This window comes from Camelus dromedarius, chromosome 18 (assembly GCF_036321535.1).
Source record: "Camelus dromedarius isolate mCamDro1 chromosome 18, mCamDro1.pat, whole genome shotgun sequence".
In the NCBI taxonomy this organism is placed as follows: domain Eukaryota; kingdom Metazoa; phylum Chordata; class Mammalia; order Artiodactyla; family Camelidae; genus Camelus; species Camelus dromedarius.
The window spans coordinates 9,363,090-9,385,150 of NC_087453.1; the positions used below are offsets into that span (position 1 = coordinate 9,363,090).

At 47.4% G+C, this 22,061-nt stretch overlaps 1 protein-coding gene across 1 annotated transcript; it reads right to left on the reverse strand.

Moving 5' to 3' along the window:
- Positions 1-11,497: 11,497 nt before the first annotated feature.
- LOC105087866 (somatomedin-B and thrombospondin type-1 domain-containing protein) lies at positions 11,498-21,313 on the reverse strand. Its single transcript, XM_031433637.2, has 4 exons — positions 20,682-21,313; positions 18,132-18,210; positions 15,579-15,755; positions 11,498-11,966 (listed from the first exon to the last, which is right to left on the reverse strand). The coding sequence occupies exons 1-4, from the start codon at positions 21,010-21,012 to the stop codon at positions 11,849-11,851; spliced, it is 705 nt and encodes a 234-aa protein (XP_031289497.2). The 5' UTR covers positions 21,013-21,313; the 3' UTR covers positions 11,498-11,848.
- Positions 21,314-22,061: the final 748 nt, after the last annotated feature.

Below are 22,061 nucleotides of genomic sequence, written 5' to 3' on the forward strand. Positions count from 1 at the left end.
GATCTAGTAACTACCATAATTTCGAGGTAGTGAATTTGAAACTTAAATGCTATTTCAAGGCATAGATCACATCTATAATGAGATGCAAAATAATCTGTGATTTTTGTTAGTGACAATGTCACAAATTCTGCTAATACCACTAAGATTTGTTGCCTGTATTTATAACTGGAGGAAGTGCTACATTTCAGCTAGAGGTCAGTGAAAATAAAGCTATAGAGTTTTGTCCTACCCAGGTTCACAAATCCAGATTACGAATCCTGGAATTAGGGGACTTTGAAATCTATTTCATGAGTCACCAATAGCACTTTGGATGAAAGAATGATATAGACTAGATGAGACTAGGAGAGAATAGATTCATGAAACTTTGTTTCAAGTGTGTGTGTGTGTGTGTGTGTGTGTGTGTGTGTGAGACAGGTCATGATGCAAAATACTTCTTCTTGCAACTCATGGTCCAAAGTATCTGAGAAGCAATGGTGCAAAGGAAAGCGTGTCCAGCAAGGCCACTGCCACATTGCAGGTGCAAAACGTCCTTGTCCCTCCCTCCAGGCCCCCATCAGCCTTGGTTTGGCCCCTGTCTGCCCTTCTGCCCACACACTGGTACACATACAAGACCCAAGCTCAAAAAAGGCTGTGTTGTCACTGGTTGCACAGCTGTTTGCCTGTCCTCCGAGAGAGGAGCAGGTGTGGCGATGCCCATGTCCTGAGCTCATCGCCTGTCTGGGGACGTGCCCCTCCTGATGGCCACATGTCCCCACAGCAAATATTAGGAAAGCTGTTTGTGAAGAGCCAGCTGGCAGCATGTCTGGAGGAGCCAGGCTGCAAAGGTTTGGGACTAATTAAACAGCCTCTGATGAGACACTATAGGGAGCTAAGGCCAGGCACATATTCTTGTGCTTTTCGGTGGGGTGGGGGGGTGCTTCTTATTCCCAATCCTGGATATCAAAGCTGAGAGTCTGGGAGAGGATATTGGAATCAGAAAAAAAACAAAATTTCTGAGGGAATCTACCCTCTGGTCTCCCAAGGGGAAGGGGCTTTGATCCTCTGCAAGTGGGAAATACGGGAACAAGTGATTCAGTTGTCAGATGGGCTGGCATTTAACCCTGTGCTAATAAACAGGAAATTGCTGAACGGGAATGACAGGCTTTGGCGCTGGCGGCAGGGTGGGGAGGACTCAAGCTGCAGCTCAATCTAGTGGTTCTGAAGCATCTGAGGTCAAATTCTGCCTACATCACTTCTTTGCTATGTGACTTAGGACAAGTCATTTCCTTTCTCTGGACCTTGGTTTTCTAGTCTGTAAAATGGGGGGGGGCGGGGGGGGAGAAACAGCATTTACTTTAAAAGGCTCCTGGAGGGCTTCAATGAAAAGATGTAAAATGCTTAGCCCAAGGCTTTGTATGCAATCAGTGCTCAATAATGGTAAGCTTTCATTGTTACCATCATTATTATTCCCATGGCAGCCTGGGGCCTCTGTCTGTTCCTTAATGGAGATCTATCATCCAGGCTGAGCTCCTCACAATGCCACAAATCACAGAGAACATAAAATCATGCTGGTTACCATTTATTGAGCATTGACAGTGTGCCAGGCCCTGTTCCAAGCACTTCACATGCATTTGCTAATTAATTCTTAGCAACAACTCTCTGAAAATCAACCTATGAAATTATCATCATGGGTATTATAAAATTATCACCAACAACAACTCTGTGAAATGATCATCATCCTCATCTTACAGATGAGGAAATGTATTAGTTACTTATTGCTGCATAACAAATTACCCCAACACTTAGCGGCTTGGAACAACAGTAAACATCTATTATCTCACACATTTTCTGTGGTTCAGGAATTTGGGAGTTGCTTAGCTGCATGTTTCTAGGACAGACTGTCTGATGAGGTTGCAGTCAAGATTTTGACCAGGGCTACAGTCATCGAAAGGTCTATCTGGAGCTGGAGGACCCACTTCCAAGATGGCACCTGTGCTGTGGAGAAAATGAAACAGGCAGTGATATAGTATGATTGGGGAGTGTCACTCTAGACAGGCAGTTAGGGAAGACCTCCCAGAAGTGGTGATAGTAAGACAAAATCTGATTGATGGGAGGAGATAGCCACTGGAAGAGCTGGGAGAGCTCTTTAGGAAGAAAGCACAGCAGGTGCAAAGGCACTGAGGTAGGAACAATCTTGGGAGGCCAGTTTGGCTGGAGACAGATGACTAAGGAGAAGAGCAGTGGGTAGGAGGTGGGAGAGGTCAGCAGGGTCCATCACACAGCACTTGTTAAGCAGGGTTACTCTAAGTGCAGTGGGCAGCCATTGGGGGATTTAAGCCATGAAACAACACAGCCTTGCATCCCAGAGCCTATCACATAATGAGTATGGTCCAAGCTAAACCTGAGGTATCTGCTCCTCCAAGGCAGTGTCGGAGAGCTCAGTCTGGAGCAGCTCGGCCGGGAGTCACTACCATCCATCCTTGTCTTGGCCTCCCTGCCAGCCAGACTAGAGGCCCCATTAATATAAATGAGGCCTTTGCTGACTCGATTTCCAAATGAGTCCCACCACTCAAGATCTCTATTCCAGGAAATGTGAAATTTATGTAATGAAAATTAAAAGAGAAACTGGGGAAGCAGCTCCTTAAGTGCCTGCTTCCTGGGTAAGTGGGCCAGGTCTGTGCATCTGGCAGGAGATGGATGAAGGCACCACCCAAGGGCTGTTGGGAACCTGGGACCAGCAGGGAGGCAGGGAGCATGTTGGCTGCAGGCAAGGATGAAGCCACCAGACATCCTTCCTTTCCTCCAAAAACAAGCCATGGTAATAATAGCTCATTTTCACCCTACCTGCCCAGCCCTGTTCTAAATACTTAACTTACGCAAGTTAACTTACACAAGTTATCTATCTCATTCAACCTTCATGACAAACAGATGGTATAGGCACTACTATGTTCCCCATTTTACAGATGGGAAAACTGAGGTTCACATTGGAGAAATATCTGATCAAGGTCACACAGAAAAATAGTATCCAAAATGAGATTTGGTCTTTTGTCTATTATCCCCACAGACCCTCTTGTCCAGAGCTTGGACAATGTGGAAGGAAGAAAGGCTCAAGAGTCAGAGAGACCTGGGTTCGAATCCAAGCTTCAAATACTGACCTGCTGCATGACCTTGGACAAGTCGTTTACCTCCCTGAGAGTCAGTTCTCCACTGACTTAGCCTCTTCTCCACTGAGTTCAACTCTGAATTAAAGGAGAAAATATGTAAAGATGCCACACACGGGATTTTAAATGTCCTATTAAATTGATTTAATTAAAAAAACAGTTGTAAACTCTTAGAACTGGAAAGTCTTAGGGCAATAGCTTCAGGTACAGTTGGATCCAGGGGCTCTAAAGGTGCCAAGAGCTCAGTTTTTTCTTTCTCCATGTAGTGGATCCTTACTAGGAACTCCAGGGTTATACTATTCTTACATCTAGAAATCTTGGTTGAAAGAGAGCTTTTACCCAACAGGGCAGCAAGAGTCCTAGGATTCATTCTGATTCAACTTGGGTCATATGCTCATCCTATAACCAATCGTTATAGCCAGAGAGATGGACAATGTGACTGGGCCCCCCAGGCCACATGCCCACTCCTGGAGCGAGGGGGAGGGGTGCAGAAAGCCCAGGCTGAACCATTTGGACTGTGAGGGGAAAGGCTAGGTTCCCCCCAAAAAACTGGGGTGCTGTTACCAGGAAAACAAAGAATGTATGCTGGGCCAGCAAGAATACCAGGTGGTGCTCCTGGCACATAGTAGGCCATAAATAAGTACATATGCAACTGAACGGACAAACCAGAGGATGCTTGTAAGGATAAAACAAAATAATATATGCGAGTCTCTGGCACGTATCAGCACTCAATAAATCTTGTTTTAAAGGAACAAGAGGTACTCAGATTGGGTTGGATTCTGGTCACGTGCTGATGAGCACAGATGCTGGAAGAAACTGGAAGGAATGGCTTTCCCCACCTCAGCCAGACCCCCTTATTCATTTTCCATCCCCGGGCAGAGCAGGGCCAGCACTAGGGAGAGGAGAGGGAGGCACTCACCGTGGCATAAAATGTAAAGGGGTATCAAAAAGCAATCAAAATAAATAATATTTTTTAAAAATCAATATTGCAAAAATCTCTGATAATCAAAATATTGACATTTTAAATAAAGACATATCCATATGCACACATTTACATATCACTTATGTCCAAATGTCCAGACACATGCACATATGGACATTTTCACAGACATGTTTTTGTATATTTACTTATAAATCTGCACAGGGCCACTGTACTACACAGCCCCAGGAGGTCTCATTCCACTATAATCTTTATGGATGGCATCCCCTGCATTGTGCAGGCAGCATCTGTGGCTGGACACAGCAGTCCTGTGTATGAACAAACATGTACAAACATCTCCGTCCTTCATAGATGCACAATCATCATCTAGCACTAAGTATGTGTCACATAACACCACACGTGCACATGTGCCAAGAGATATAACAGCACAACACAGTTTCATCCACACTTACTTTCCTGCCCCAGGACCTTTGCACTTGCTGTTTGCGCTGCCAGGGATGCTCTTGCCCCAGATAACCATGTAGCTCCCTCTCTTGCCTCCTTCAACCTATGCTTTCTCAGTGAGGCTCTGACCTCTGACACCATTATATCCTACCACTGTCTAAAGCTGCAACTCCCCACCCACAGTCCATATCCCCCAACATTGCATTATTTTTCTCCTTAACATTTAAAACCGTCTGACATATATTTTCCTTTTTATCATATTTAATGTCTAACCTGCTAAAATGTCAGCTCTACGCTGACAGGGATTTTGTCTGCTTTGTTCACTGTTGTGTTCCCAACCTCTAGAACATTGCCTGGCACAGAGTGTGTGCTCAATAAATATTTGTTAAATGAATGAAATAAGCCAGCGAAGTGGGGATCCCTGAGAACGACTGAGATCAATTGTCCCACTACCCCAGGAGGAAGGCAACCGAAAGTCAGATGTAAGTTGATTTCCAGAACTAAGTAACAATGAAAGGTACATTCTAAGTGATGTATTATCTAAGTGATGTATACATGAGTATTATCTCATTTAATCATCACAGCAGTCCTATAAGGTACTATCTTCTAGCCCCAGTTTTCACTGGAGGGAACAAAGGCACTAAGAGGTTAAATCACTTGCACAAGCTGTCACCATGCAGAAGTGGCAAAGCTGGGATTCAAACCCAGCTTCCCAGCTCCACGCTGCCCAGACTCTCCCTCTGCATGCATGCACGCGTACACGCACACACACACACACTCTCTCTTATGTCGTGTCACCAGGCCCTTCTAGTTTTCAGGCAACTCTCAGGAAAGAGACCTCCTTCCCCCAGCCTGGGTGTCTGAGGGCCTTGCCTTCCCCCCAGTTCTATCTGCCAGTTCTATCTCTATTGTCCTCACTGCATCCTAGCCAAGTGCAAACCTGCATCCCTGATGACAGCTGGAAGCTGTAGGCTGTCCAGTTGTCATGGCAATGGTCTTCAGCTCCTGTAAACAGTCCTGCTTCCTGGCTGCCTGGCTGGCTCACTCTTACCACACTCAGAAGCTGTTGCCTGGGCTTTACTCCATACTTGACCCCTTCTGGGTGGCTGGGTGGGCCCAAAGGTCTACATGTCTATCCTTTTCCCACTTGAGAGCCACAGGAAGGGTAGAAGCAGGGCACCTGGTCCCCACCTCCTTTCCTGCCCCTTCTTGGCTATGTGACCTTGAGCTGTCACTTCCCCTCCTGACCCTATGTTACAGGGTGGCCATGAAGAGTTAATGAGCCTATTAATTCATTCATTCAACAAATAATTATCGTACGTATCATGTGCCAGGCAATGGTCTAGGTGCTGGGGACATGGCAATGACCAAGGCAGGCCAGGTCCTCTGGGAGAGAGACAAATAAATTCTGAAAAGAAGGTAATACAGCTGAACATGTATGACGGGAGGTACTGGGGCAGGAGCTACTTAGGGTGGCCGCCCTGAGAGGTGACATTTGAGCTAGACCAGAATTAGCAGATAGCCAAAAAGGAAGTGCAGCATGTACAAAGGCCCTGCAGCAGGGATGACTTGGCCTATTTAAGGAACAAAAGGCCCTTCCCTCAAAGTGATGCTTGTAACTCTAGGAGGGCAACTCCAAGGTGTGAGCCCCGATGCTGCAGGTAGAGGGAGAGAAAATGAAATTTGACCAGGGATGCTGCCCAGGATGTCAGGAGGAAAGAGAGCTCATAGGCAGCTGCTGCAGGTCCAGACATGGAGTCTGCACCTCTGCACCAGGTGAGAGTAAAAGAACACCAATAATAATACAACAATGTCTAGATGCTTTACATGTATTAACTAATCTAATCTTCATACTGTTCTCATAATCATCTCCATTTTACAGATTGAAAACTAAGACAAAGAGCTACTTGCCCAAGGTCAATGGCAAAGCTGAAAATATACCTGGCAGCAAAGCCCATGACCCCAGCCACCATCCCAGGTGCTCTGCAAATGAGCAAAGGGACTCAGTTCAAAGCCTCCAGGAGTGGTGGGGACCGTGGGACTAAAGCACGTGCCCCTTCTAGAGGGCACCCCCCCACACCAGCTTCAGCCCATTGTCGGAGGCATGTGGGAATATAGACAGACTATGGCAAGACATTCTAATTTTCCAAAATACATCAGATTTTTATGTGAACTCTCCAAATTTTAAAATGTGGACTGAATTGTTTGTTTCCAATCTCAAGCAGTCCAATAAAACATAGTATCATTCTAGACGTCCTGGTGGGACCAGCTTCATAATCTGCAGGGCCCAGGGCAAAATGATAGTGCGGGGCCCCAGGTTCAAATATGAGGAAGAATCTCAAGAAAGCAACAACAGAGAAATAATCCAAGTGCAGGGCCCTTCGGAGCGCAGGCCCTGTATGACTGTCCAGGATGCACATCCTTGAAGCCAGCGCTGCCTCTCAGGTAGGCCCTTCCTAAATATTTGTTAAATCAAACAGAAGGCAGTGGGAAAGGAAAGAAAATGGACATGTATTTGGCCCCTTGATGTATCAGACACAGCTTTGTATGATAGCTAACACTTAGCAAGCGCTCACTACGGGCCAGGCACCGTAGGTGTCAATGCATTTAAACCTCACAGCAGCACTGTATTATTATTCCTGCTTTCCAGATGAGGAAATTGGGACTTAGGGAAGTGAAGTCATTTGGTTATCGCTAATACTTGACAGAATTGATCACAGGGGCAAATGTGAGGCAGAACAAATAGGGGGGAGGGAAAAATACGAGAGAGTGGGTGGGAGGGAAGGCAAGAGGAAAAGAAGCCACCACGGGCCTGTCTTCCAACTGGCCTGCACTTAGGTCTCTGCCAAGACGGTGTGGAACCTGGGGAGGCCGCCGCACCCCAGATCACAGTGCCATCCTCCCCAGCTTGGCTCCTCTCCGGCGATCCAATTACTAAATGCAGCCGCATTCTTTAAAAATGTCTTTCCTCTTATGTAATGCAATAGTGACAAACGCCAAACAGATGGTGCTGTGACAAGCTTTTAAAAAGTTGATCGGGAGCTCATCTTTCACAATTAATGTATGGGCATTTAAATGAGCTTCAGCCAGCCACTGAACTCCACCAGGAATCCATATGGGACAAATCGCTTGACGGTTGGCCGTGCTCACCTCGTCTCCGGCCAGGGGTTGATGTGAACAGTGGTCACGCTGACTTGTGAGCAGCAGTCAGAAGATACCTGGTTTGGACAGAGTGAAGAAATGCCTTGGGCCTCTCAAAAGTCCAAAAAGCTAGAGGCTTCCTCAATCTATTACCAAGACTTTTTTTTTTCTTCAAACTTTAATGACGTCTTGGGGGAGCAGATCGTCTCTCTCTCCCAGAGGGAAACGAGTTAGTCACAAACTATGTCAGATGCTGCCAGCATGCGATTTTCCCCACCCCCACCCTTCTTCCTCAGTGTTCAGGGATGAGATCATTCCATTTGGAGCCAATTATAGATGGAGAATGCTGGGGATGTGCAAAGAAACCTCCTCAGAGCCCTTCCCTCCCACCGTCACAGGCTGTACCCTGCCTGGATGGGCAGGAACAGGAGGCTGCATGTCTGGTCCCAAGTTCAAACTCAGGGTGTGCGAAAGCCACGCATTCCTAAGTCACAGCTTGGATCTGTCAAGCTAGGATGCTGGGCAGCTGGCTAGATGTAATCTTTTGGCCTCAAAAGTTCAGAGCTGGATGAGTCCAAGGAGATCATTGCTGTACAGATGGGGGAAACTGGGGCTGAGAGGAGGGACGGGGCTGACTCAAGGTCACACAGCTAGCTGGGGGGTAGCTCCTCCACCTCCCAAGCGGAGAACGTCCGTTGCCCAGCCCACTTCCTGCTGCTTGTGATACCAGCACTCTGAGTTTTCCTAGGGGAACTATCCCTTCCCTTTGGTCCACATGATTCAAGTAGGACTGACCCCTCTCCCACCTCCAGGGGTGCACAACTGGCCCAGCCCCAGCCCATCAGAGCATTTCATTCCCCACTGCCTGACTGGTTCAGGGATGAGCATGGAAGATGAGCCTGGCCAATAAGCAGCAACCCCAGGACTTTAGCCAAGGCTAAGGCCATTGAAAATGAGAAACTCTCTTCCACTCGGTGATACTAAACTCGGAGGAAGAAAGCCTAGAGCTCCCGGTGGCCATCTATGCCACCACAAGACACCTGCCTAAGAAGGAAGCCAAACAGGAAAGCAGGGCCAAAAGAAAGTGATACAACAGCATTAATCATTAAACCCCTGGATCTAGCCATACCTGAAGGGAGATCTATACTGAATATTTTAAATTACATGTGTCAATAAGTTTCCATTTTTGCTAAAGTTGGTTGAGTTCTGTCACCCATCCCCCAAAGGGCCTTGACTTGAGGTGCTTTGGTGTGGGGCAAAGCTCCAGGAACATCACACTGCATGCTCCACATCTCCAACTCCAACACATTTCTGAGCTTCTTTTTTTTAGGATTGGTTGGATAGAGACACCTCCCCCTCCCCTGGCAGATTCCCTGACTCTCTGCACAAGAGCCAGCCAAAGCCATGGGTAATGAGTCATATCCATTTCACCTGACTTCACTAATCAAGGACCTGCGTGTCCTCCAAGGGCAAGTAGCCTAAACAATAAGACAGTTGCCCGGGTTGTTTTCCGGGAACTTGGAGTCAGCTTTGTCTCGTTCCAGCTGAGCCGGTTACAGCTGGACAGGACCACCAAGCCTTCACCTGGGCATGCGTGAGTATTCCCTTGGTGACTTTTTGACATCAGAGGGTGGAAAATTCAACCCTCAGATTGTGCTAAGCGCCTTCATTTTTGAACGTGGGGAGGCCTGTAGCTTGTTTGCACCTGGGAAGAACAAAAATGACAGCATCTTTTCCCAATCACCTTTCCCCAGGCCTCAGACCGCCCTGCCGCTTTATTCTTTATCCCAGAAATACCCCAGCCCCTCCTCGCCTTCGCCTTCGAGGAGGTAGGTTTTTCTCCTGTCTCTGCGCTTCCCTGTGAACCTCGGTGTCTCAGCGTTTCGGCAAAGTGAACCTGGTGCGGTAACACAGCACCACACTCCAGAAGGAGCACCCAAGGTAAATGTCCCATTTCTTGGTACCCATGGCCCGGTGTCCCCACTACAGCCTCTGCCTCCCTGTTTGGTCAAGAGCACAGGCTTTGGTGTCCAGTTCAAACCCCAGCTCCAGTATTTCCTAATCATGACAACTTGTACAAGTCACTCGACTTTCCTGAGCCTTGGTTTCCTCTTCTGTAAATGGGGGGAAGACCAGCTACCTTACAGGGTCCTTAGGGGCTGATTTTCCAACAGTAGTTATGAGAAATTCCAAAAAGAATATGCTTCAGAGCCTGGGCGATTCAGGTACTCAGTCTTCTTGGGAAGACAGCAGCTAAACACAGAAATTGATTTCCACATAAAACGGCCTCCTGCAGCCAGAACAAGGATAAGGGCAGAGGCAGGAAAAGCCTGCTTCTAGGGAACCTGGCCTGGGTGTGAGTCCGGCAGCCCCCTCGCTGGCCTCCTGAGAGGCCGGCCACCTCTTTCCCTGCCACTGCCCCAGCTCCTCGGGCCCCAGACCGACACACACAGGTGCTGCCGAAATGCTTGCCCAGTGACTCATTCACACTCCCAGAGAGGGGAACAGACAGTGATTCCCAGGAGTGCCCGGAGTCCTGATTTAGGAAGGAGGATTGAGCAGCAGCGACATGTGGGCCAGTCCCTGCCCAGCCCCAAGGACAGCGGAAAGACATACCCCTCCCCCACCCCCATCCTGGGAGCTGCTGGGCCCAGAGGCAGGGAGAGCTGGGCCGGCACACTTCCACGAGGAGCAGGAGGGAGCCAGGGCTCCGGCACGCTTCTTTATTCACCACGGCCATGCTCCCCCAAGTGAGGGACTCGTAAATGAGATGGTTTTACATGAACCCGGGACAGGGCATTAAACAACTGAGAACAAGATGGATGTACCTTGAAAACATTATGCTAAGTGAAAGAAACCAGACTCTAAAGGCCATTTGTGTGATTCCATTTATATGAAATGTCCAGAATTGGCAAATCCATAGAAATAGAAAGTAGATTCATGGTTGATTAGGGCTGGAGGGGTCTGATGAATGGGGAGTAACTGCTAACAGAGGGGACAAGATTTCTTTTAGGGGGGATGCGAAATGTTCAAAAATTAGACAAAGTTATACAATCATACAAATATACTAAAAAAGACTGAATTGTACACGTTGAGCGACTGGTATGGTATGTGAATTGGATCTCCAATAAAGGTGTTAAAACATATTAATAATAGTTGACTCCCAAGGGGAGAAAATCAGCTCCCTTTCAAGTCCCTTGGAATTCCCTTCTAGTTTGTCAAGGACCTCGTCTCCATTAGACACTAGTGTCTCCTCACTCTCTCTCCAACACGTACTAGTGTCTTGTTTGAACCAGGAGAGGACAGGCTTCATGCTCGGTTCCTTGGGCAATGAGACCTTGCCAGACTTGTTTGGTCTCCTTTATGGGTTTTTTTTTCTGATTGCCTTCTAATTATGGCAACTGATTGTTCACCAATTCATTTCATTTATTCAACAAATATTTATTGAGCATTATTGCATGCTGGGCCCTCTTCTAGGCATGGGGGTACCTGAGAACAAGACAGACCAAAAACCTTACCTCATGGAGAAGATGTACCACTAGTGCAGAAAGTCTTAGCAGTAGGTGTAGCTCATGGGTTTCAAATCGCTGCTCTGCCACTCGCTAGCTGTGTGTCCCCAGGCAAGTGGCTTAACCTCTCTGTGCTTCAATTTCCTCACATGCAAAATGGGGATAACAAGTGTACCTAACTCAGGATCCAATGAGTCAATATGTGTAAAGGGCTAGGACACTGCTTGGCACACTGTAGGTACTTAATAAATGTTTACTACTATTTATTTTCATCTCTAGTTGTGACTTTTTAAAAATGTCCTCTTTACACACATATATTTAAGTTTCCTTTTAAAATAAATTTATTTAAGTAAAAAAAGGTGGGGGTGGAGAGTCCAAAAAAAGGGTACAAGCAAGGAAAACAGGGCAAAACATAGGGGTGTGTTTAGGAGATGAAATTTGGGAAGCCCTGACCTAGAGGGAGAGGGCAGTAGGGCTGTGACTCAGCTGGCACCCAGTGGAAATATAAAGCTATTTTCAGTGTCAGCATAAGGACAAGGCTTGTTCCTTCAGTCTCAAATTTGCAGATATCTCCCTGCTCCCTCATTCTGTGGGCTCCCAAGCCTGGGGGGTTTCCCTACCACCCAGGGAGGCTTTGGGAAGAGGGGCCCTGGGAAGATAAGGGGCAGCTGTGGCTAGATGAAGACGAGCCTGTGGACCTCGGGGCAGGAACAGTCCCGGAGCTGCCCGAGCCTCTCCCAGGTCCCTCGGCACCGGGGGTGGCCGGCCGCTTGCCACAGCAACAGCTGGTGCCTGGAAGACATGGGGCTGGTTCAGTGGCGATGACTCTCCTAGGTGCCAGGGATATTTGCCTCAGGGGCCCCTTCTCCACGCAAAAATATTTTAAATCAGAGTTCAGCGCTGTGTAGAGATAAATATAATCTGGGCTGGATTCAGTATCAGATCTTCATTGTTATCACATCTTATTCTTTTTTGCTTTCTGATTTTGAAAGAAGTTACAGCATTTTTGTGAAAGTAGATGGGCACTGGGCCCTGTGTCTACTGTGCCTGATGGAGAAGTTGGCCCTGGGCTGACCGCAGAACCGCTGACCCTAGAGGCCACACGGGGCAGTCCAGACTCAGCTCGTAGGGTCTGGTGAGGTGACGCTCTCCCGTCCTTGCTGGGCACACCAGGAAAGTTGCTTAACCTCCCTGTGCCCCTTTTCCCTTCTGTTAGGAAGCAACACAGTGGAGTGATTAAGAACACAGGTCCTGGAATTGGTGGTGGGTTCGTGAGCCAGCTTCTAGGAGCCTCTGGCTCCTCAGTAGAAAACAGATATCCATAATCTCCACCCCTCTGAAGCGCTGGAAGGGTTCTATGAGATGCTGTGTGCAGAGAAAGTAAAAATGATCATGATGCTAATAGCTAACCATTTCAGCAACAAGAACGAAGGAGCCAGTGCTACGAGGCAGCCACGCGGATGAAACTTGCAAATTTCACGTCAAGCAAAAGAAGCCGAATTCCAAAAGGTACCTCCTGCATCATTTCATTTATGTGAAGCTTGAAAAAAAAGTTAAACTCTAGTGTTTAGGTATCTGCACTGAGGTGAGTAAAGCTATAAAGAAGACTGTACAATGAATGACCATGAAAGTCAGGATGGAGGTTTCCTCTGTGGGGAGGGGAGGGGCTGTGGTAGGAGGGTATGTGGAGGTGCTGGGGGGCTAGTAAGGTTCCCTTCCTTTCCTCGGTGGTGACTACCCAGGTGTATCCTCTTTGCAAACATTTATTAAACTGTTCATATATGTTTTAGCCAATTCTCTATAGGTATAATTCAAATCTTTTAAAAATGCAAAATAACAATAATAGCACTCTTTGTGTTATTATTCTAAGCTTCTAAGCACAGTGCCTGGCACCTATTAGGCACTTTACATAGGATAGCATTTAAAGTTACCATGATTATTGCCATCCTCACTACTGAAAATGGAATTAATGTCCCTTGTCTCAAAAGGGCTTATGAGGCCTGAATGAGAGCTCATATATAAAGCACCCTCTTGGTGCCCAGCACACAGTAGGTGCATGACTATGGTAGGTGTTCCTTCTGCTTGTCCCAAACTCAGAGACACTTCTCACACTAAATAAACCTTCCTAAAATCCCCATCTGGCAGGCTATCCCTCCCTGGGCCCAGACCCTTTGCATGCCCGCCCTCACCAGCTGCCCATGGAAAGAATCTGGCTGGCAGCTCCTCTCCATCCTGGCTTTGATCCTCCTCCTCTGTCCAGTCCTGCCTGGTGAGCTCATGCCCTAGTCAGACCTTCCATCACCTGTTCTGTGAGCCTGGCCTGGCTGGGGTGGGAGCAGGGAGAGATGCCCCTCTCTGGCACAGCCCTGGCTCTGCTTTCCACTTCCTGTCCATGCCTAGTGGAGGCAGCGGTTCCTGTGGCCTTCATCTCAGCCTCATCAAAGTGCCATGTTCCTGGAGTATTTGCATCCAAAAAGAGAAGCTTCAGATTAATCTGAGTTTTAGGGCTAGAAAGGCTTATCTGAAGATGGATAGGTAAACTAAGTCTCTAATATGTGAGCATCTAGCCCAAAGAATGAATCTCTAATGGTGGAATCTCAGGTCTGGGACAGGTAAGTAGGGAAGAGATTGGAGGAAGACAGGCAAAGAGGGCCTCTCTAAAGTATCATGATACTGTCTGCCATTCATTAATCGGGCACCTACTATGTGCCAGGCTCATCACATTTATTACATCTGATTTCCACAAAGTACATATTATTGTGTCCATTGTATAGGTTAAACATGGCAATAGCAGCTTCCACTACTGAGCATCTACAAGAAGCCAGGTGCTGTGCAAAGGGCTCAGGATCCTTCCTGCAATCCAAGTAGTGGGGACTGTCAGGGTCAGAAGGAGGGTTTGCCTAGAGTCACATACCTAGTAAGGGCCAGAAATGGGGCTTGAACCTGGATCTGTGCAGTCCCAGTGCATCTTGTTCATATACATCTGTCCCTAACACCCCATCTGGCATTCCCTGCTCTAGGTTTGCAGTGAGCGGGGCTGCTCACTTTTAGAAAGAAGGAAATTAACATCCTTGGGAAGGGGAGAACTCCCTGGACAGACCCCAGAGAGAGCTCTTATTTCTGCAGTTTAGTAATCCCTGCCCTGGAAAAGCACAGTCAGTGGGAAACAGTCTAGACTTGTCTTTAGAGCTTGGCCCAGGAGTCTGAGCTGTTTAGATCCAAAGCCCACTTCTGCCACTTGCTAGGTATGTGACCTTGGGCACCTCTTCATGAATTGGTCTCCTTATCTGGAAAGTAAGGATCCTGAAAGTGTCCACTTCGGGCTCTCGGAATGTTTCAGCAGTATACCGTGTGTCCACGTGTCCTCACTGTCCTCACCTCCTTCTACGCTCCCCCTGACTCTTTCCACTCTGGCCTCAATAATGGCAGCATGCTCCCACCTCAGGGCCTTTGTACTTGCTTTTCCCTCTGCCTGGAACACCCTTCCCCCCAAACACCCATATGGCTACCTCCCTCATTTCCTTCAGCTCTCTATTCAAATGTCACCTCCTCAGGGTCATCTTCCTTCAAAAATAACAATCCCTATAAATTCCCCCTGATTCTACTTTCTTTCCCTAACATTTAACTCTTGTCTGACAAATTATTGATTAACTTGCCTAACGTCTGCCTCCTCACAGCAGAATATGTCTCCATAAGAGACAGGACCACAGCTGCTTTGTTCACTGCATCTCCCAGTGTCCAAAACATTGCCTGGCTCATGCTCAGTAGTAAGTGCTCAACAAATATTTATTGAATGAATGAATAAAGAAGTGAATGAGCAAACATAAAGAACTTAGAATAATGCTTGGCACATATTAAATACTCAGTAACTGTTAGCTACTATCATAATGCTAAGTACCTTCCAAGACACCTGCCACTGGGGGTGGAGTCTAGGGGGATGATATCAGCCAAATCTGGGTCAACTTCTGCTGTGTGACCTTGACTAAGTCACAGTGACTCTCTGAGCCTCAGTTTCCCCATCTATAAAATGAGGGGAACCAAACTTGGCTTATAAGGTATGAGGATTCAAAAATAATACCAGCTCCCTTGTCTTGAGTGCTTTCTAGATGCCAGGAGCTGTGCTAAGTCTTCCATTTGCACAATCTTGCTTCACTGTCATCATTACCCCATGGGGAGGACCTCTTATTATCTGCATTTTCAGATGAGGAAACTAGGGTTCAGAGAGGTTATTTGATCACCCAAGGTCACACAGCTAGAAGTGACAGGAATTGCTCCTCCTCTGGGACCAGGACCCTCCTGGTGCCTGCTCAGGATCCTGTTCCCGAAGCACCTCCATCTCTCAGGCAGCAGAGAAGCCACAGGCTCTGCTCTCACACTTCCCCATGCCCGAGTCCCAGTTCTTACCCTCTGGCCCCACCGCCATCCCCGTAGCAGCGCCGGCTCCTGGCATCCTGGGCAGGCCACTCACACTTCACACAAACCGTGTGGCCCTGGGTCAGATACCTCATCCACTGGGCATGGGGTGCCTTCACCTGCTGGCAGCTCCGTAGAATGGGCCCCAGCCGGAACTGGACACAGTACCTGCAGCCACATAGGAAGACACCACCCCGAACACCTGTGAGCATTTATGGAGCACCTACTGTGTTCCTAGCCCTATGTAGACCCAGGCTGGTACAATTTCTCCCTGCTATGGAAACCTTTTGGGCAGCCTATTCTGCATCAACAGGTTGCATACAAGAGACTTGGCTCCTGTTTTAATATTCTTGAGGGACTCCATGGGCTGGTCCTTCTTCTAAGCACCATATCCCAAAGTCTGTATAGTTCACTTCTCGTCTGTCTCCCCCACCAGAATGTCAGCTCTACAGAGGCAGAAATTTTTGTTGATTGTGTTCACTGTGTGTCCAACTCCCAAACTAGTACATGGCTCAGTAAAAAATTTGGTGAATGAATCATTTGGTCCAGTGGAATAGGGAAACGCTGCAAGGTAGATGCTGGCCCCAGTTTACAGATTAGAAAACTGAGGACCAGAAAGATAACTTGCCTAGAGTCACACAGCTAATAAGTGGTAGTCCCTAAAACAGAACCTCCTAGTCCCAAAAAAGCCTCAATAAGCACTCTGCTGCATTTTACAAAAGATTCTACTTTACAAAAAAATTCACCGCAAGAATTACTTAAAAGGGAAGCTCCTCATTCTGGGGTATCTGAATTAAGACTCAATTTGCCAAAATTTTACTTCTACCCTACTTTTTCTACAAGGAGCAGTAGGAGATGCAGCTTGTCCAGGACCCTGGGGTGACTGTGTGAGGCTGCTGCCCCCTGGTGGCTGCAGCCTCTGAGCGGCTCAAGGAGTGGATGTTTTCTTTCAGCAACAGCCCTTTGGGCCAGCGGGGAGCCCCTTCCTGTCAGCAGCCCCCAGAACTCCTCAGGAATCTGTTCCTCACCAGAAGCCTGTGATAACTGGAACTTTTGTCTTCCCAACACGCTTTCTTTGGGTGCTTTATTAGGAGAACCCTTGTCCTCACCCTACGTGGTCTTGCGGGAGCAATCAGTCCAGGTGCCTGGTCCTGGCTCCCCACTCTGGCCCCTAGAGTGGGCGGATGACTGAAGTTGACCAATCAAGGGGGTTCCATCCTCTGGGCCTGATGGCCTGGGATCCAAGCAGGACCAGAGTCTCCTCTAGAAATGACACAATGAGACTGGAAGGACTCCTTTAGCTGGTGTTGCTAAGCTGGGAAGACTGGGAGCTGCTGGTGATGCATGGAAAGAGGCTGCCAGAGAATGAAGCCAATATATGGGGCAAGGGGGAGAGGGAGAGGAGAAAGGGAGAGGGAGTTCTCATAATATTATTTGACCCTGTGGCTCCAGTCATACTTGAAGTAATGCTATTTCAAACTCTTCCTCTCAGTTGTATAGACCAACAATTCTTTTCACTTGAGCCAGTTTGAGCTGAATTTCCGTCACTTGCAGTGAAAGGAATCCTCTCCTCTCCACCTCCGTTACTACTGCCTTAGCTCATCTTATGCTTTCAACTCATGTTTGACTATCCACCAGGTGCCAGGCACTGTCCTGCAAGCTTGGCATCATCAGCCATCTGACTCCAGTCTCTGAAACCCACCCCTCAAAGGTGCAGGTCTACCCCCCTGGTCCAAACCGCCTTCATTTCTCATGAGGACTATGACAGTAGCCTCCCCATTGGTCTCCCTGATTCCTTCCTTGCCTCTCTGCAATCGATTCTCCGAATAACATCCAGAGATCCTGTGAAAACCTAAGTCACAGCATGTCACTCCTCTGCTCAAAGCCCTCCCATGACTCCCATCTCATACAAAGAAAGTACCCAACTTTCCACCACAGCCTATAGACCCTGTGTGATCTGACCCCCTTCCTCAGTATATATTTCCTACTCTCTCAGTCTCCCTGAATTCCAGCCTGAACTGCTTGCTGATCCTGAACACACCAGGCATGACCTCCCTGCCTCAGGGCCTTTGCACTTGCTAATCCCTCTTCCAATCAGGCTCTTCACCCAGATAACCTCCTTGATATCTTAGTTCAAATATCACCTTCTCAATAAGGATGTCCCTGACGCACCCACCCCTTCCCTGCTTTACTTTTCTCCATAGCATTTAGCACCATCTGACATGCTATCTGTTTATTGTCTGCCTCCTCTGACTAGACCGTCCACTCCATGAGGACAAGTATTTCTGTCCTTTTTTGTTTCTTGCTGTAGCCCCAAGGCCTAACACAGTACCTGTCATATAAACAAACATTGAGTGAATGAGTGAGTGAGTGAAGCTGAGTAGAGACCAACTATTAAAGGATTCAAAGTTCATGAGCTTACAATGTAACAGGAAAGGAGACGGGGAGAAGCTATCAAAGTAAGAGAGACACAATCAAAGTTTCATCCAAGGAAAAATGTTCACAGATTTGAGTTTGACTCTGAGTTCATTTGCTTCCACTTACCCTACTGTCTCCTGATCCTTGGGGGCACCTCGCTTTTCCCTCTCTTTGCCATAGTTGCCTGTGGTTATCAGAGCAGGGACTGTGGGCCAAGGAGAAAACAGAGTTAGGTATCCTAGCAACCCCCACAGACTGTGACACCACAGGAAGCAGGATTAGGTACTCCCAGTGTCCGAGTCACTTGTATGGCAGCCCCAAGGAGGCTGGGAGATCTTGTAACTGGGCAGATGGTCCCCACAAGGACCGTTTATGCAATGCTGGAGGCAGGATCGTATCTATCTCTGAGAGTTAGGGCCTAGCACAGTGGTTGTATAGTGGGTCTCAATAAAAAGTTCTTCAAATGGATGAATAGTGAGTGAAAAAAATAAATGAGTTAATAACTGATGAATGGATGGGTGGGTGGCTGAAATGTAAGAAAGGAAGAATGGATGGGTGATGGTAAATAAATGGAAAGATGGGAGGTTGAAAAAAAGGAAAGACAGATGATTGAGAGAAGAGATGATGGATGGAAAGGATGGATGGAGAGATGACAGGTGGATGGATGATGGAATAAAAGAAACAGGAAGATAGATGACTGAATGGGTGGGAAGATGTAAGGATAGAGGAAAGGGGTTCCAGAGGTATGGATGGATAAATGAATTAAGAAAATTATCTTGTTGGGCTAACTTCCAAGTCTCTTCCTTCCTAGAGCAGACAGAGGAGAACACAAAAGAACTGAGAGTCCATAAAAGGCTGGTGATTCCTTAGGAGAAAAAAATGCCAAAGGAAGTCCAACCCTTCCCCGTTTCCTGAGTGATGGAGCTGAATCCAAGAAATGGTATTGAACTAATTAATGCTTGTGACCTAGAGAAGGGTCACACCAGGGCATCCCAGGCCCCTCTCCCTGCTGCTGCCATAAAGACTGGGCTTGGTCTTTGCCAAACACACTTAATTCACAACCTCCCTTCTCTCTTCTCTTCCAACAACCAGTTCTGCTTTTGGTGTAGCCTAGAGCAGTGAGCAGAGCCCCAGAAAAGCTCAGGTTCTGGTTCTAGCTCTTCCTCTTATAGCTGAGTGATCTTGATCCTCTCGGAGCCTCAGTCTCCTAATCAGAAAAATGGGTGTAACACCAGAACTTATATCATACAATTATTGTCAGAGTGAAACAAAATGATATGCAATGAGCCATGTATCTTGGGTAAGTTTTGTGCCTCCCTGAGCCTTGGTTTCCCCTTCTGTAAAATTGGTATAATAACACTGGCCTCACAGAGTCAAGTAATGTTGCAAAGTGCATTGCAGATAGTAGGGGCAATCAGGAAAATCTTCCTGGAGATAACTGACATCTATGCAGGAAATGATGAACCAGGCAAGTTAGATGTGGGTGGCAGGGGAGAAGGAGAAGGATTTCAGGTGCAGAAAATGACTTTCCTTCTTTCGTCACCCCGTTGCCACCACCCTGGTCCAGACATCATCCTCTCTTGCATGCACCACTGTAGTTACCTCTTCCCTGGCCTCCCCACTGCCCTCTGACCCGTCAGTCTGCTGTCCCCACAGCAGTCGGAATGGTCCTTTAAAACGTAGGCAGAAGAAGCAAGGAGATGAGGTCACAGGAGGCCAAAGCCAGAACACATTGAAAGCAGTGGGTAGATACTGGAAAATTTAAAGCAGGAGGGTGACACCATGGTAAGATCTGAGCTGTAGAATGACCTCCCTCCCTGTCAGGCTGTAGCATGGGGACGGATTGGAAGGGGGCAATTTGGCCCTGCTGCCTACCCTCCTACCCCTTCACTTTCTTTGTCAATTTCTTCAGCTATAAAATGGGCATCACCTATTTTTTACAGTGACATAAAAATCCTTTGTCAGGACATGCAATATAGCCAAAATCTGTTGTTTGGCCTATCCTGCATCCATTCTCCCAAGTTTTCCTTTGGAGAGCCCTCCTCGCTTAGTCTCATTCAGACAAGGCTGGGCCACCCCTCCAGCTTCAAAGGGAGCATGTGCCCCAGGACCGGCCAGAGCACTGCATCTCTCCGGCTGTGCTGATTGGTTCGGCAGTGGACGTCTGACCCGAGACAAGCCAAAAGGACTTCATCCTAGGACATTTGTTGAAACGAAGGGAAAAGAGGCATTTTCTTCCAGCCTGGAGTTATCAAAGATCATTGCAGGAGGAAAGCCTGTCTGAGAATGAGCCCAACTCAGAGGAAAACAGAGCTGAGAAAAGGAGAGAGATTTCTGGCAACATTGCTTAAACTCCTGGATCCAGCCAAGCCTGAACGCAAAACCTGGAATTTTGGTTACATGAGCTACATATTTTTGCTCAGATCAGTTTAAGTTAGGTTTCCTATCATCTTCATTTAAACAAAGCCCTAATGCACACTGGGAGATGAGTACAAAGAAGACATTGAGATGCCCAGAGGAAGTGAGAGCTCATTCACAAGGTGAGGAGGGGGATCAGAGCAAAGAAAGACAAAGCTCCACCATAAACTCAAACCCCACACAGGAAACGATGGAGGGCCTTGCAGCCCAGCCAGGCTGTTCCTACTGACAGCCACCCCCAGAGCCACCCCAACTCACACAAGGACTGTTGGCACTCCACTCCCTGGTGGCTCCAGTACTCCACGCAGCCAGCCCGCTCTTCCAGTGGGGGACAGGGGGCGCCCCCGTTCTTTGGCTCCTGCAGCACATGCCTCTGGCGGACACGATAGGAGACCTGGCAGGGCTTGACACAGCGACTCCAGCCACTCCATTCTGCCACAACGCAGGGGACCGCTAGAAGAGAAGGCAGCACCTCCAAGGGCAACGTCTGTGGAAGCTGGCCAGCAGCCAAGTCTACTCCACCTTCTCCACAAGCCCAACCCCACAAAACACCACACCGAGCACTAGACTCTTGCAAACGTGAATCCATGCCTTCCTTAAAAGCTTCTCTATGGCAACTGTTTATACAGCTACCTGAACTTAGAATTCCCTGTTTTATTTACCCATCACCCTGTTGGGGATCATTCCAGTGGTTTCCATCACTCATTCCCTCCAACAAACCTTTCCTAAATGCTTAAAGGCAACTGATTTCACCTCCCTGTGCCTCAGTTTCCTCTTTTGTCAAATAGGTATAAGAACAGGATTCACATGATAGGGTGGCCTTGAGGGTCACCCAGGTGTGACATATAAAGCATTTGCTCCTGGCACAAGCAAAGAGCTACACTAGTGACATCGTGGATGGAAAGAAGCCTCCTGCAGAAGCTATTTCTGGTGTGACACTATGCAGTTTTAAAACCTGCAAAACAGTGTTTAAGAACTCATACAGGTAATATTCATACATATTACATATATATACTATATCACAAATATATGATATTGTATATGCACCTAAGTACATATATACGTATATACATATGTCAGTCTTCACTATTTGCAAATTTAGTATTTGCAAATTCATCTATTTGCTAAAAATTTTTTGTAACCCCAAAATCAATATTGGAGGTGCTTCCGCAGTTATGCACAGATACACACAGAACAGCAAAGTTTTTGAGTGCACAGCCTCAGCTGAGGTCAAACAAGGCGCCGACCTGCCTTCTTGGAAGGAGGCCGCAGGCGGCAGCGTGGGATGGGTCGAGGAGCTGCGGCTCTGGGACCAGGCGGATGGGGTGTGAACTCTGGCACCTGTTAGTGGGGCAGCCTTGGGCTGGTCACTTAGCACCTCTGAATCTCGTTTCTCTCTTTTGTAAAATAAAATAGGATCTACCAGACGGAACTGTTTTCAGAATTTAAGATTATAATCTTTGTGAGACATGTTTGTACATATTTCCCCCAGGAGCAATGGTTCTGTATTCATCAATTCAGTGTTTGTGGGCATTTTATAGAATATAACTACCAACAGTCATGAGAATTGATTATATATGTTGAATATATATACATATATATATATATATATCTGCAGAAATTATAAATAACAAATTC